The sequence below is a fragment of the Canis lupus genome, chromosome X, assembly GCF_003254725.2.
Source record: "Canis lupus dingo isolate Sandy chromosome X, ASM325472v2, whole genome shotgun sequence".
NCBI classification, from domain to species: domain Eukaryota; kingdom Metazoa; phylum Chordata; class Mammalia; order Carnivora; family Canidae; genus Canis; species Canis lupus.
In genome coordinates, this window is record NC_064281.1 from 36,993,886 (window position 1) to 37,011,159 (window position 17,274).

A 17,274-nucleotide genomic window follows, 5' to 3' on the forward strand; every position below is an offset into this window, starting at 1 on the left:
TTTGTGTTCCTGATGGAATATAAACAAAATTTCTGTAACATTTCAAGTTCAAGGATATTTGATTAAAGTTATTTAAACAACGGGCGTTAATGACAATACCTAATTTAGGTACTCACTTCCACATTCTTGGGCCCTCTAGAGACAATGAACTTATAATGGTGAGACTCACTGAATGGATTTCTTCAGAAAGTTTATGACACTACTGTTCTTCAGATCTCAGATGAGTTGAACTACCAACACATCAATACATAGAGGGTGAATGTTTAAACAAACAAAATGCTTGGAGTCCCAGAGGGTCACGAACCTGCCAACGCACATATTTTCTACTGCTAGTGGTTACTATTATTTCTGATCCTGAAAAGAGATTTAGGATGTAGATTCTACAATTCCTTTGTTTTTGTTATTTTTCCTTAAAAAAATTGTTTTTCTTCTGCTTGCATGATGCCTACCCACTCCAGAATGTTTGCACACATTCTTTCCGAAGCTTCAGAACAGTGGAATCAAAGCCTCTCAGGGCATGGAAGTTTTATTTGTGGCAGGAAGAAAACAGATGGGATATAAACAGGTTTGGATACCCCCAGGGATATTAATGGTATTGCATGAAAATAAGTAAGTAATGCTAAATAGCATGCATGTTACTTTTATTGTTCCCCATCATACTATTTTTCAAAATCCAGTGTCACAGACAGAAGATAATTTTTAGGACCAGAAGAAATAGAAAATTAAAATACAATTTTCTTCTTCCTTATCATGAGGCACCAGAAGGGCATAGATTATAGTCTTGCAGTTGATACACCAAAACTATATATAGCATTCAAATTATGATCAACCTTTAGTGAATTTCAGAGTTAACGTGGAGGTGCTTCCATCCCATGATGATCACTTGCATGTCTTTTCTAACAGATGGCATGACCATCCACATTTTGGTATGTTGGATGGATTTTTAAGAATGAAGCTCATACTTCAGGGCACCTGGATGGCTCAGGTCATGATCCCAGGGTCCTGGGATGGAGTCCTGCATCGAGATCCCTGCTGGGCGGGGAGTCTGCTTCTCCCTCCCTCTGCCCCTCTCCCTGCTCATTCTCTCTCTCTCTCTCTCTCTCTCTCTCTCACACACACACACACACAAATAAATCAACAAAAACCTTTTTTAAAAAAATTTTTAAAAGATGGAGCTGATATTTTTTTGTTATTCATTGGACTCGAGATTGTCATCAGTCAGTGTCTATACAGGGGGTCACTACTGATCAAAATCGGACAAACTAATGGGACAGAAATCCCCAATACCTTGTGGGTAAAAAGATTTGGCGGGGCGCCTAGGTGGTTAAACATCAGTTAAGCATCTGCCTTCGGCTCAGGTCATGATCTCAGGGTCCTGGGATTGAGCCCCACATTGAGCTCCCTGCTCAGTAGGGGAGTCTGTTTCTCTCTCTCCCCTCTTCCTTTGTCCCCCCAGCTCATTCTCTCTCCCTCTGTGTCAAATAAATAAAAATCTTTTTTAAAAAGAGATTTAGCAGCCCTATTGGACCTGAACAACAGGCTGATTAAAGCTCCAGCAGAGCTGACTGGCCAAGGGCAGCCCTGGATCCTCCCAGGTTCTATACTGGGAAGAAGATTTGGGAGCAGGGTGGGGCTGGGGGGATCCTGTGAAAGCAATCCCTAATGCTTAAGGCAGGTGTTCTGTCCCCTGTTTATTTCTCACTGCCAACTACCTTTTGTTATTAGCTTTGCATGCCACCCTGCCAATAAAAAGCCAGTAACCAGACACCTCTGTGACTCCATAGTAGCTATAGATGACTCATTTCTGAGGACTGAACAGAGACGTTTGGGTTTGACATTAGATCATTCAGAGCTCAGCATTTCTAATGTAGAGGTCTGTCGCAGGTTGATTTCCCCAGGAAGCTGACTCAGGGAGTAATTAGAGGGGCCTCTGGGAACTACACCAGTAGGAGGGAGAGGAAGGATGAGGGACTGGGCTGAAAAAGAAGTCCAGCTGTGATGAAGTCTCAAGGATAAGCCTTGGCCAGCTAGCTCTGAAGATGGAATGGCCTTTCAAAGTCATCCTGAGTCACGTCCAAATAAACAGGCCCCTTAGAACCCTACACTGATCAGTCATTGGGTTTGGGCCCACCCTGGGAAGCATTATCTTGAGCCAAGTGTTTCTTTCAGCTGAGGCAGAAGAGTGGGCAACACTTGAGGGTTGTCTGATGAGGGCACCCTTTTTTTTATTATTAAATACATGCAACGGTGCCTGGCCCCGTTCTAAGCCCTCTCCTTGGGTAACTTCATGAAGTCTTCCCAACAACTCCATGACATGGGTAGTTGGGTGTCTCACGAAATGAGGAGGCTGAGGGGATGACAAGGCAGAAGGGGACCACAAGGGGGCACCTGGGTGGCTCAGTAGTTGAGCATCTGCCTTTGGCTCAGGTCGTGATGCCTGGGTTCTGGGATCAAGTCCCGCATCAGGCTTCTCCCTCTGCCTATGTCTTTGCCTCTCTCTGTGTGTCTCTCATGAATAAATAAAGAAAATCTAAATAATAAAAAAAGAAGGGTATCACAAATGCCTCAAAAAAGATGAGGAATTCAGGGCTAGTGGGTTGTCCCATGTGCACCTTGATCTTTCTTATTTTCCCATACTCCCTTCATGCTCAGGTGCCCCCACAGGAGTTAAGTACCTCCACTTCCCCACACAGCTGTCCAAGGAGCAGTGTCGACCAGAGAGAGAGGGTGCCCAGTGCTGGTCTGAGGGGAGGCTTTCTAAGAAAGGACAGATGCTCCTTGAAGGCTTTCCTGAGTTCTAAATGCAAGAGGAGCCCCCAAATCAACTTGAAAACACACTTCAATCTGTCTTCAATTTATGTTCCCCATATACAAAAGGAGAGATCTTGTGGCTGTATACAAACACCACCTCCCTTGGCTTCATAAGCCCTCGCTGATCTTTTGGTCTCTGCCGCTTATGAGACGTAGAAATTTACCTCTAAGGTGAGGGAGTTGGAACAAAAGGTCTTGAAGGCCCCTTCCAGCTCTAAAAATTGTGTGTTGCTATCAAAGTCCATAGTAACTAGTAAAGAGACTTCAGAAGAAGAAGAAGAAGAAAAAAAGGAACATTCTAGGAATACAAAGTATTGTGTGTTACTATAAATACCTGAATGTGGTTCTTACCTGTGGTTTGGATTCATGAGACAGAATTAATTCCTTTCTTTCATAAACTTGGCGCTGTCCTGGAAGTTTCAATGCATTTTAAAATTAAAATGTAGACTGGCTTTACATCTAAATCCTGCTTCCTGTCCTCCCATTTCATCTCCTACTCTGCAGAACTTAGTGGCAATGAAAACACCAAGGACATCTTCAAAGAGAAGGTTACTTGAAGCAGCTGCCACTCAAGACTTGCTTTTCGGGAGTGTCACCTTTTCACTTTGTCTTCACCTGTGCCCCCTCATGGCTCATGGCTCTGGAGCTTGAGGGAACACAGGTAATGAGCTCTGAGTGTGTGCGCAGCTCCTGTCCCCAAGGGGCCCTCAGTCTGCTGGGGGAAAAGAGATAGGCTCAGATATACCCCACCCTATTACAGAAATGATCAGCACGTCGGCAGATGCAGAGCAAATGCGTGCACATGAGAAAAAATAATACTGGCTCCTGTTTATTGAATACTTACTAGAGGCCATGTGTTCTACTAACATCTTTTCATTTAATCATTCCAACAGCCGAGAATGGAAGGTATGATTTATGATTACTCCTCATTTGATTGTGAGGAAACTCGACTCAGAGAGGTGACCAGCTTCACCTCGGGTGGACTCAGCTGATGTTTAGCAGAGCCCTGGTTCAAATCTAGATCTCTGGGACTGGAAATCCGTTCCTGTCAATTATTCTGCTCTTCTTCCCCCAAGGCAGGCACCCACTATTCTGACTTGGGAGTTTGGAGTGCGGTTTGCACTGGAATGTGGAAGAAAGTAGAACACGCAGTAAAAAACAGGAAGACATATATTCTGGGAAAAAGGAAGAGCTCAAGCAAAGATGGAAATGTGGAGAAATCCTGGGACTCGGTAGTGACGGTGGGAATGCCCGCGGCACCGGTGACTGCGTGTCTGTGTGCGGGTCGGTGGGTGAGGACAGCGTATAGGAAGGTGAGGAGGAAGGATCAGGAAAAGAGTAGCATGGGGAGGGGTGGTGACAGATTGAGTACAGCTGTGATCCGAATCAGTCAGCATACCTGTGGAAGCTTCTGGGCACACCTGCCCACAGTCCTGCCATTCAATGTGATGCATTTCTGCAAAATCGTATACACATCTCACACACAGGTGTGTGCACACACGCAGTAACAGTGAGGTCTGTCCCACAGAGTTGAGGTCAGCTAATTAAAAAGCTGTATTGTGGGCAGCCCGGGTGGCTCGGCGGTTTAGCGCGGCCTTGGGCCCAGGGCCTGATCCTGGAGTCCCGGGATCGAGTCCCACGTTGGGCTCCCTGCGTGGAGCTTGCTTCTCCCTCTGCCTGTGTCTCTGCCTCTCTCTCTGTGTGTCTCTCATGAGTAAATAAATAAAATCTTAAAAAAAAATAAAAAGCTGTGTTGTAGAGGAGTGCTTCTTAAACTTGAACATCTATAAGAATCCCCTGGAAAGCTTCTAAGAGCACCCAATGGCCCAAACCAGCCCCAGAGATGCTGACTCAGGTAAATCTGGGGCTGGCCCTGAGAATTTGCATTCCTAACCAGCTTCCAGGTGATGACGATGCCACCAGCCTATGGACCACGCTTTGCCTGGCATCACGTGGAGCAGGGTTGCACTCGGCTGTGAGTGAAAGGTGAGATTTGGCATTTGATCATTAAAATCTTTCACTTCCTGAGACCAATGTCACATTTGTGCTCCTGTCTCCAGCTCTGTCCACCCTACTCCGTTCCACTCCAGATCCTACTGTGTAGCCATAGGGGCTTTTAAAATTAAGGGTCTGGCTGTGTCGTCCTCCGGCTGAACATGTTAGCAGTAGGTCCTTTGCTTTTGTGCGGCACATCAACCCTTTCAGAGCCTTTCTTGCCTCTGTAATCCCTCATTTTGTCCGGAAAAGATACCTTGCAGGTCATGACAAAGGCCATATTGCCTCTTTTCTACATCTGGAATGCCAGTCTCCCAGGGCCTGCCTCCCTATCTTGGTGAAATTCCATTTCTCCTTCAAGTACTTCCAGACCTCTGGCAATGCCTCTTCGGTCCCCCTGTGCAGCACTCTTGCACAGTATAGAAGTGGCCTGGTGACAAGGCCAAGCTCTCCACCAATCTGGCAGCTCCTTGAAGACAGGCACTGGGTCTCAACATTTAGGGCATGAATAAACAACTTAATAAATCATAATTGAACTAGTGTTATTCCAGACCTGGCAAGAATTAACTGTCACATCTGTTCTTCCTGGAGCAAAGGATTATGTGCTTTCTTAGAGTCTGAGCTACCACGGGGCAGGGGGTGGGGGGAACCCTCGCTCACAAATAGCATAAGGAAATGACAACATGCCATTAATAACCCAGAAGAAGCTCTATCTGTTTTAGGATTTTTCCATCTGGGCATTACAAACCACAAAAGCAACTGTTTTGCTTCCACAAAGAACATATTTTTTTTTAACAGCACACTTTCCAAAAGGACACTCCTTCTGTTGCATTTTGATCTATCCTGATTTAATTTAAAGTTTGGATATGGGGTCTGACCTTATATATCAGTGGCTGAGCTGTTGTCTCATGGAAATGCAGTTTGAAACCCATTAATAGGGTAGCCTGTATATTATAACTTAGAAGCTCTGGGTTATCACTGATGCTTGCAATTGCTATGGAAACCGGGTTCATATGCACCTTTCAAAGAGTCTGCTTTAAAACAGGGGAAAAAAGGAAGAGGAAAAAAAAGGCTCCTTGAAAGAATAAGACATTAGTATCCAACATGCATAGGCAGGGTCCGTGATGCAAAAACGCTCTGCCTACACAGTGATAAAAACAATCCTTTATATTTTTTAGGAGCTAATAATGTATAACCTTGTATTAGAGAACTGTGTTTACACTGATGAGGAAGAAAGCCTCTGGCAACTTCCCCCCCTGCACACACGCACATGCACACACACACACACACACACACATGAACACACATGCACCCATAATTTTTGGCTTTCCCCAGACTTTTCCCAGACTGCATCCTTAAATCCTCCAAAAACCCCTGCGTGTGCAGCTTCAGGTGCTAAAGCTCAACCAGTGTGGACACTGGCAGAGAGCTCAGCCTCTTTCACCCCCACCTCTGATGTGTATTAAATGTCGCATCCATTGTGTATGGACTGAATCCCCCCCCCCCATGTTGAAATGGCAGCACTAATTTGATCAGGTGTTTTCTTAAAAAAATTCGGATTGTCTTCCACCACAAATCTGGGTTTTCGAGTCTCCATCCTTCATCTCTCTCCTTGCCCACATTTCTTCTTAATGATCCTATTGCTCCAAGTGCCATATTGTATTGGGTAAACAAAAATGTGAACAGTCACCAACATGGAGGGGGAAACTCAACTGCCACCTGAGACTGGGGCAGGGGTGGGGAAAGCTAGAGAACAGGGGCGCCTGGGTGGCTCAGTCAGTTAAGCGTCTGCCTTCAGCTCAGGTCATGATCTCAGGGTCCTGGGATGGAGCCCTGAGTCGGGCTCCCTGCTCGGCAGACAGTAGGCTTGTCTTTCTCCCTCTCCCCTTTGCCCTGCTTGTGCTCTCCCCCCATCTCTCTTTCTCAGACAAATAAAATATTTAAAAAAGAAAGAGTGGGAAGGGGGCTATTTGATGACAAATGTCAGAAGTGGCTTCTGAGTGGTGTGACCCTACACACATCATCACTCTCTTATTCTCAAATGTCTTTTTCAGCACCTCATTTTGTCTGCATTTACTTATCTGTCCTCCTCACTCTGTCCCCTCTCACCAGTTTCTAGCTAAGTTCCCCTTCCCCACAGAGACCTGATTTGTCACCAGGGTAGCACAGGACTCGCAGGACTCATAAACCATTTATAAAACAGAGAGGAACTGGCTCAATAACCCAAGAAAAGGACACACAATTATTAACACATCAGAAAAACCCAAGAGGTTTATGGTCTTGGGTGCTGTTGTTTCTTTCCCTACAAAAATTTTTCCCTACAAAACTTGGCTCTTTCATCTCATTTCTTCTTCCCTCTTTCCCTCTCTCCTTCCTCTCTGCTCTGCTCCAGCCTGATGTGCCTCTCTCCCTCACCACTCCCCTGGCCTTCCACATGCTTCCTCGCCATCAGCCTGCATGTGGAGGATTGTTGAAAGTGCAATTGATACATATGCTCCATTCATCCAGTGGTATCTTTGAGTGAATATATCAGGTTCTTTGCTGAGCAAGGGCTCAGAGCAGAGGGTGGGAGGGAGAAGCACTAGAACTTGAGGCTCAGAGCAGCGTGTGTAGGGGGAGAGGGCAGCTTCTAGACCGGAGAACATTCTCCTTAGACCACTCCCTCTTTACAGCTATACAGAAAAGCAGCCCTTGATGCACTGTCAGGGTAGACATGTGTGCTTAGGAGTTGTGCAGGAAGAAGCCTCAGTCCCCACCAAGGACCTGCACAGAGCCAGTGTTGTATAGTGGGGGGAAGACTATGCCTGAGGAAGCCAGACGGGCCCGGGTTTGAATCCTGATTCCATCATTTAGCGGCTGTGGATTTGGACAAGTTACATAAGTCTCTTTATTATAAATTTCCTCACCTCTAGGGGCACCTGGGTGGCTCAGCGGTTGAGCATCTGCCTTTGGCTCAGGTCTTGATCCCGGGGTCCTGGGATCAAGTCCTGCATCAGGCTCCCCGCAGGAAGCCTGCTTCTTCCTCTCCCTCTGTCTCTGCCTCTCTCTGTGTGTCTCTCAAGAACAAATAAAATCTTCAAAAAATAAATAAATTTTCTTACCTCTAAAATGGGAAAAATACTATTTCAAAGAGTTGTTGGCATAACTGAAGGAGACAGTGTTTTTGAAGCCCCAGTACAGTGTCCGACACGTCACATATACTCAGTAAATGGCAATTATTAGTCGTAGTACTGGTAATAGTATTGATATAATTATTTGGTTGGGTGGAAAAGAGAATTATTCTTTTCCTTATCATCCCGTCAGTAAGATTTTGTGTCCTTTTTATGATAGTTCAGAGAGTTAATGACTCATTGAGAGCCAGTCGTAACTTTTAGAGCCAGTGAATTCAATCCTTCATTCTTTTTTTTTTTTTTCCCTCATTTTTTCCCCTCCCTTCCAAACCCCTCACTCTGGCTACCTCCTTCTCTCCTTTTGTTTTTATAATGACCCCCAATTTTGGCCTACTCCCCAATCAAATTCTTGATACAAATTCTTCTTCATTTATTCTAAGTTGTGAATGGCTTATAAGCACCTATAATGTTATTCCCAGGTGATATTTGCATACGAAGAAGAACAGAATCCTTTAACTGAAAATATTAAGATCCTCTGAGTTCAGTGTTTTTCAGATTACAGGCTGCAACTGAAAGGAACCAATTTAGTGGCTCTTGACTACCATTCTTTTATATTATTATGCCTTATTACATGTTATTTAGTGTACTAATGTAGAGGGGGAATGCAAACAATTTCAAAGTCTAGGGGTACATGTAATTGCCTTACCCTTCAAGGGGAAGTCACTCTTATTTGACAACCCATTTATCCTATTATAAGTCCCAGATTTTAAATGACCAGCCTTGCTGAATCTCAGACTGAAAAATGAGTAAACAAAGGCTAACATGAGAGGAGTTACTAGAGGAGATGACATTGATAAAGAGTTGAAACTGAAACTGAACACTCAGATTTCTTTCTCCAAAGGAAACTCAATAGTTAATAACTTAAAAAAATAAAAATCCATTTTCCGTACAGCCCAAGACCATGTCACTTAATTAGGAAATCACGATTTGGAAAAAAAAAATTGTTCTGGATTCATTTGAGTAGGGTACCAAGAGCACCATGCATAAAAGGAAAAAACTGATAAATCAAACTGCATCAAAACTGAAACCTTTTGCAGAGCAAAAGTCTCCATAGGAGGGTAAAATAAGCTACAGATTATAAGAAAAGATTTGCAAATCAAAGAACTCTCAAAACTCAACAGTAAAAACAGATAATCAAACTAGAAAATGGACAAATGACATTTCACAGATGATGTATCATGCTTGCAAACAAGCACGTGGAAAGATGTGCAACATTATTAGCCATTAGTAAAATGCAAATTGGGACATCAGGACACTTTTATTTAAAAAAAGACTCAAAAATAAGTTCTTTATAGATCTTGGAAACTAGCCCTTTATCTGATATGTCATTTGCAAATATCTTCTCCCATCCTGTAGGTTGTCTTTGAGTTTTGTTGACTGTATCCTTTGCTGTGCAAAAGCTTCTTATCTTGATGAAGTCCCAATAGTTCATTTTTGCTTTTGTTTCTTTTGCCTTCGTGGATGTATCTTGCAAGAAGTTACTATGGCCGAGTTCAAAAAGGGTGTTGCCTGTGTTCTCCTCTAGGATTTTGATGGAATCTTGTCTCACATTTAGATCTTTCATCCATTTTGAGTTTATCTTTGTGTATGGTGAAAGAGACTGGTCTAGTTTCATTCTTCTGCATGTGGATGTCCAATTTTCCCAGCACCATTTATTGAAAAGACTGTCTTTCTTCCAATGGATAGTTAAAAATATACCTGCCCTACGACCCAGCAATTGCACTGTTGGGGATTTACCCCAAAGATACAAATGCGATGAAACGCCGGGACACCTGCACCCCGATGTTTATAGCAGCAATGGCCACGATAGCCAAACTGTGGAAGGAGCCTCGGTGTCCACCGAAAGATGAATGGATAAAGAAGATGTGGTTTATGTATACAATGTAATATTACTCAGCTATTAGAAATGACAAATACCCACCATTTGCTTCAACGTGGATGGAACTGAAGGTATTATGCTGAGTGAAGTAAGTCAGTCGGAGAAGGACAAACATTATATGTTCTCATTCATTTGGGGAATATAATAGTGAAAGGGAATATAAGGGAAGGGAGAAGAAATGTGTGGGAAATATCAGAAAGGGAGACAGAACGTAAAGACTGCTAACTCTGGGAAACGAACTAGGGGTGGTAGAAGGGGAGGAGGGCGGGGGGTGGGAGTGAATGGGTGACGGGCACTGGGTGTTATTCTGTATGTTAGTAAATTGAACACCAATAAAAAATAAATTAAAAAAAAAGACTCAAAAATAGTGACAACACCAAATGTTGGTAAGGATGCAGAGAAACTGGAATGCTCATATATGCTGGTGGGAATATAAAATGGCACAGCCACTCTGGAAAACAGTTTGGCAGTTTCTTAAGAAATTGCAACCACCATACGAGCCGGCAAGTGCACTCCCGGGCATTTATCCCAGAAAAGTGAAAACTTATGTTCACACAAAAACCTGTACACGAATGTTCATAGCAGTTTCTTTTGTTATACCCAAAACTGGAACCAGTCCAGATGAACTTCAGTGGATGGATGGATATACAAAGAGTGGTACATCCCAAAAGTTTACATACTGTATGATTTCATTTATAGAACATTCTTAAAATGACAAAATTCTAGAAATGGAGAACAGATGTGGCTACAAAAGGGCAACATGAGGGATCCTTGTGGTGATGGAATGTTCTGTATCTTGATCGTATTAATGTCAATATCTGGGTTGCAGCGTCAGGCTATAGTTTTGCAACATATTATTGGGGGTATAATGATTTATGAGTAGAATATATTTGTTCATCCCAATGACCCAAATCATATATCTCAGATATATTTGGACTTCATCCACAGTTCCTGAAAAAGGTAGCATTCCCCTGTAAGCACTGAAAGAAAATTAGGAGCCATAAAGGTGAAATGGGTGTCTTGCTGTTAATGAAAGTGACTTTTAGACCTCACCCAAGGGCAGGGGCTGGTTGCCAGGGGAACCAGCCATGTGATTATTGGGTTGAAAGTGAGCCCCACCCCCTGACCTCGGGGGGTGGAGATGCTGAAGGTTGAATTAGCCTATGGCCAATGACTTAGTCAATCTTAACTTTGTAATAAAGCCCCTGTAAGACTCTAAGGATTTTTTTATCTTTTTTTCTTAGAGAATTTTCATGCTTGTGGAACCAGATCCAAGCTCCATGACAACAGACGCTCCTTTGTTCAGGACCTCCCCCTGTGTATCTCTTCATTTGGCTATTGACTCATATCCTTTAATAAACTGCCAAATGTAACTGTTTTGCCTGAGTTCTGTGAACTGCCCTAGCAAATTAATCAAACCTAAGTTCTTCGTGGTAGGAACCCGCAATCTGTAGCTGGTTAGTCAGAAGCAAAGGGGCCAGGCTCCGGTACTGACTAGGGTCTCAAATGGGAGTAAGACTGAATCCTTAACCTGAGGAATTGGATGCTATTCTTCAGGTAGCATGAGAATTGCTTGCTGAGTGTGAGGGAAGCCCCTCCTCCCACATCAGGACTGGGTCCAGGAACCCTAAAAGAGTTATCCACGGAGGGAAGCCAGGTAAAAAGAGCTCAACATCTCTGTGTATCACTTCTCACAATGGCATGTGAACCTCCAATTATCTCAGTAACATTTTAAATAAAAAGAAAAAAAATTCACACACGAAAGACCTTTGGACTTATTTCTGTCCAGGAGCTATAATCATGTCACTGGCTCGGAGGAATCTGTCACAAAAGAGAAGCTCAGTTTTCAAAAAGCTAACTAGGTCAAACAATAAAGTAATAATAGCAAATTATTTAGCAAGCTATAAACCAAAAAGGTATAAAAAGTTGGCAGTTGAAGTCTATTTCCTATTTCTCTACACCTCAGAAGACTGAATAGGCCATAGTGATCAAAGTAGAAATAACACTGTTTCAACAAATGATAGAATATTTGAGAGAAGGAAGGGTTCCCAATGTCTTGAGAATCGAAGATACTCCATAAAAGGTGGTGTGTGTATGTGCCCGGAGGACTGAGGAAACTAAGAGTTGAGGCTAAGACAGTTATGAGAAGGGAGTACGGAGATAACATTAGATTTTTTAAAATACTGACAGCAAATCTGCCCACCTGGTGGACGGGACACAGCCCGAATAGACACTGGCACAATTTTAACCCAGTAATTAATGAAAAAGAACTTTTTTTTTTTTTTTTTTTTTTTTTTTTTTTTTTTTTGTGGAGGAAAAAAAGGTAGCATTCCCCTGTTAAGCACTGAAAGAAAATTCAGAGAAAATGTAAAGGCACTAAGCCAAAGGAAACGCAACTCTTGCCCCACCCAGTTAAACAGGCAAATCCCCCCAAAGACAGGTGTTTTTTCAGCCCAAATATTCATCAGACTAAGTAACCTAACTGTACCTATTGCGCTTTGATTTCGTAACCAAAGCTTTCTCTAAAAGCGAACACATGAAGGAAGCTAGCACAGGTACAAGCGAGCATAAGTTAGTCCCCTTCGCATCTAGGGAGCTATCTAACATATACAGCACCCAGCGTATTTTTTTTAAGGAACGCGGTTTGAAATCGCTCCCAGGATCTGCATCTGGCGCAAGGAACCACGCACCAACAGCATCAAGCAGTCGTTCTGCCTTTAATGTGTCGTTTTAGAAGTTCACCATGGAGTGATCCAGGGGCAGGTGGACTGCCGGGCGTCCCGGCCCTTGCGGCCCGGACTTGACAACGAGCAGCGCTGCGTCGCGGCCACCGGGTCGGCGGTAGGCGGCCAGCGGCGGCGGGGCGGAGCGACGGTCAGCTAGCTGTGGGACGGCTGGCTTTGCGGTTCGTCGCTTGTAGAAACTTCATCCGAGGACTCTTCCAGGCCGGTGCTGTGTTCGCTGGCACCACGTGGTGCTCCTCCGTTGTCATCCTCGTCTTTCTCGTGCTGCAGGTCGTTGGAGATGAGTCGTCTGGCCAGCTGGATGTTCAGGCCTTCGTTGTGGTGTAGTTTCCTTTTCATTTCGAACTGCCGCTGCTTTTCCTGCGCGTCGAAAAAGGTCTTGCTACTGTGTGCTCCATCACTGTCGGGCTCCCCCACCTGACGGCTCCATCGCGAGGTCCCGCTGGCGGCCAGTTTCTTAGCTACGACGTCCGGGCTCATGGTGTCCTTTGCGTCCAAGTCGCTCCCTGGGTCTTCTCCGTAGTCTCGCTGGCCGCAGTGGGGGCTGCTGGGCTCGTTTATCTTCATTAAGTCATAGTCTCTGTAGGCCCGACGGTGTGTTGCCAGGATGTTGGATTCATCCCATTTTTGGGACTTTTTTCTCTGTACCTCCTGGATGTTCCCTCCGGACTGCGGGGAGGAGGCCGCCACAGAGGAAGCAGTGGAGCTTTTATTCTTCAGAATCCCCTTGATGGGCCGGTGCGAGGCGGCGGAGGCCGCCATGCCTGAGGAGCCAAGGGCCGCGGGGCGGGGGTTGGGCCGCCGCAGACGCCTGCCCGCTCTCCTGGCTGAAACTGCAGCTCAGTCTGTTCTGGACGCTGGTCCCAAGGCGCTGGCGGTCTGACTCTGACCCTGCGTCACAAAAGGACAACGCAGACGACGCCACAGAGGTGGCCACTGCCGTCACGGCCCACGTCATGGCCGCCATCACCGCCTTGCAGGCCCTGCCGGGGTTTGGGGGTTTTTGAAGGAGTAATATAGGAAGTGTCCCCACATTGCCCTCGAAACAAGAAAGCACTGTGTTGTGAACGTCTGTGCAGCCTGTCTGTGTGCCGGAGGCTGTGTAAAACATGTCTCATTGTGGGTCCCGTCAGAAATTTGAGTCATTACTATGGCTGGAGAGATTGGAGGTGTAGGGGTGATTATCTTCTGCTCCTTCCTTCTGTTGCCATGCACATCTCTCTCTCCCCTACCTACTTACACACACACACACACACACACACACACACACACACACACACAAAACCCCTGGTCTTCCTCTCCTACTCTGCCTCTTGGTTAATGGCCCCATATCCAGCCACTTACACCAGCTGGAACCTGGCATCATCCTCCATGCCTTACTCTCCAATCCAGCCCTCAGACACTGGCCTAAATATCTCAAGAAACTCTCCGATTCTCTCTCTTCCACCATCACCCCATTTCAAGTCACTACCATCTCTTGCAGGGAATACAGCCACAGCCTTTGAACTGCTCCCCCCATAACCCCTCTTGCTGCCTTCCAACCTCTTATCCACCTTCTAGCCAGAGTGGTCTTTCCAAAACACCCATCAAATCTTGTCATATCTCCCTTTCAAACCCCTTAACAGCTGCCCATTTTCTGTAACATAAAGACAAAAAAACAGAAGAGATCAAAATAGGCAGCTCTCTGAACTGCTCATACATCTGGAGCATATTACCCCCCCCCCCCCGCCCCTTTGAATTCTGGCCTTTCTGTGGCCAGTAGCATCCACCTTCCTTCTTGTCCCAGAGGCCATTTCCAGGTTCTTCCCTCAGTCTGGAATGCCCCTTCAGTTTTCAGCTCAAACATGATTGCCTTATGCGGGCCTGTTTCCCGAGCCCCAGGGCAGACAGGCCTTCCTGTGCTATCATGGCCTCTATTATTTTCCTTGGCACTTGTGATTATACTATCTGTGGACGCTAGATGGGAAACTCTGAGAGAGGAAGGAAGATGTGTTTTTTGGCTCATGATCATCTCCCACTCTGGATCTTCACAACATGACGCTGTACTTGGCACATAGTAGGTATTACAAGAATATTTATCTAGTGAATAATGAGAGGTGATGGGGAACTGGAAGAATGAGATGTGTGAACAGAGAAAAGCCTTTACAGTCCTACAATTTGGCCAATCAGTCACGTGAGGAAGAAAAAAAAACCCGTATGTGGAATTTGGGGGCTGTTAGAGGAGTGACTTTGGAACATTTTGTCCTTCACAGGCCTCATATTTCATAGGCAGTGACATTCTTCTAAAAAAAAAAAGAAAAACAAAAAGGAAATTAAGATCCAGTTTCACATTCTCCCCTCCAGGTAGTATTCACAAGATTTTTTTTTCCTTCTGATAACATTTTGCTTCCTCTTCTCTCCCTCAAGGTCTTTCTGCATTTGTGAACCACAAAAGCAAAAGCATGAAAGAACCATAAAACTTTTACAAGGGTCTCAAGCACCTTGAGTTCAAGTTGTCCTGTATTCTCCAAAGTCCTACTAACTTCAGAAACTCTGCAATCACTTTAAAACTGTGTTATTCATCTCAGAAAAAGAATTTCCTGATACCCTACTCTTTGAAAAAAAAAAAAAAAAGCTGTATTATGTGGTGAGGGCTTTCAGGGATTCAAAAGCTGATAGTCAAGGCTATAGGAAAACCCTCCGGTATGTGGGGGGAAGAAAAAATAACCTTCATTATTCAAAAATACTCCGGGCTACCCTTCTAAAAAGCCTCACTGAAAAGCAGCACAGATCTGCACAAACGTGGTTTGTCCTCCTGGCTGGTAGGCACAGTGGGTCTGTACATGTTTAGCTGTAAACAGGATGTTAAGGGAGACGCTGATTCCAGTGCATTGGGATTTTGCTTTTGTCCATACACAGCACCCACCCCCACATACTGTGATCTGAATATACAAGCTGCTCAATATATAATGAGTCAGCGATCCGGTAGTTCTTACATCTTCTGAAATTCATCTTTTCAGTAGCACAAAGGCAGTTCATGCTGGGCAGGAGCACTGTGATTGTGACCTATTACATGGGCCACAAACAAAATGGTTTGAAGAAGGAAACCACCAGGCCTGACAGATTTCAGTTGTACGTTACTTAAAAGTAATTCTTTTTCACCTACCATTTGCTCATTATCTGCTTAATTAATGAAGGAGTCCCTAAGAAAAACCCAAATTTTGAGTTCTTGTTATCAAGCTAAAAATTCTCAATCTCAGTAACGTTATCACAAGCTTGAGTTGGAAAAGATCAGCAGGCTTTCCAACATTCCTCTCTCTTTACGTGATTCACTTGTTATTGCCCTAGGACAAGAACTGAGCAGATATGTCTGAAGCTCCATCACACACACACACACACTCTTCAGGGCTAACTAAAACTTTCCCAGTCAATGATACATTATATAAAATTTAGATGTATGCCTAGAAAGTTCTTTCAACAAATATCTAGTGACCATCCATTGTATTTCCAAGACTAGAACCTTCGTTTCAAATGCACAAAAAAGCAAAGTGGTGCTTCGGTGGTCCTCATTGGGTTAATGTTTGATGAATACATCTAAGTATCTATGCTGTTCTATCACTGCCATTTAAAAAATCATTTAAAAAATAATATTGATATTTAAAATGTCATTTGAACCCTCCCACGTTTGCACAGGATCAGAGTATTTGGCAGAGTGTGGATTGACTCCAAAGGTTTGTTTCTTCCCTTGAGAATCACCTATTTTTCTATGGAGACATTCTCCAAGCACTGTAAGTATGGGGGTTGGTTCAAAAGGAGAACGGGGCCAGGAACAAAGAAATTCCCAAGTAAAGGTGGGAACACCTAAGAAACCAAGAGTTTCCACCAACAAGGAAGATATCCTAGATGTCCCACTGGTTGCCATTAGTGAGACATTAGTAAAACTCAGAGATGGTAGTGGGCTATTCGGGGACCAATTGTGCTACTGGAAGTGGAGATTAATACTAGTTTAGCCATGTGGTATCTTAAGCCCTGCATCAGTTTATCTAAGAATTATCCATAGTACTTGGAGAATTATGTTGGATACATAGTATGAAAACAAAAGTGCTCTTTGGTTTTGAATCTGTTTCTTGCTCAATTTCTCTCTCCAATATTCCAAACCCAGATTTCTGACATTCTGCTAAATATCTCTATCTTAGATCGGTTATCTTACAAACCAACCTTGTGCCAAGGATTCAAGTGCAAGTAGTCTATACTTGGGAAGAGGTTGGCAGAGAACATTGGTAATGGAGTGGGGAAGTGAGAGAGGGGAGGTCAGGAGACAAATGGCACATCACCAAAACAGTTCCTCCTGTAGGCCACTAGAACTAAATCGTGCTGGGAAACTGGGAGTCAATGAAGAGGAGGGACCCCCGTGGCTCACCTCCACCTCATGAGTGAGAGTGCTATAGTATATTTATGCATCAACTGCTGCCATCTTTACTTAACGCTTGCTGCGAGTGGGGAGGGGCATTAATTCCCTGCACTTTGGATTTCTGCTGGAGCATTGGGAATGGATGGCCAATGTGCTGATGCAGCCTCTTGTTGGCTTCCTCCCATCCCTCTTCACAAACCTTCCCCTGCTATCCTGCTCCCTGGGCTCACAGTCCGTCCCAGATAAAAGTCTTTCACTCCAGCTCTGCTTTTACTGGCAGAACCC

At 44.4% G+C, this 17,274-nt stretch overlaps 1 protein-coding gene across 1 annotated transcript; it reads right to left on the bottom strand.

The window, feature by feature from the left end:
* Nucleotides 1–12,553: 12,553 nt before the first annotated feature.
* PPP1R2C (PPP1R2C family member C) lies at nucleotides 12,554–13,466 on the bottom strand. Its single transcript, XM_025468803.3, has one exon. The coding sequence runs from the start codon at nucleotides 13,359–13,361 to the stop codon at nucleotides 12,735–12,737; it is 627 nt and encodes a 208-aa protein (XP_025324588.1). The 5' UTR covers nucleotides 13,362–13,466; the 3' UTR covers nucleotides 12,554–12,734.
* Between the last annotated feature and the right edge of the window lie 3,808 nt (nucleotides 13,467–17,274).

Coding starts and splice junctions, on each gene's coding strand:
- PPP1R2C (XM_025468803.3), bottom strand. CDS start 13,361: ATGGCGGCCTCCGCCGCCTCGCACCGGCCCATCAAGGGGATTCTGAAG.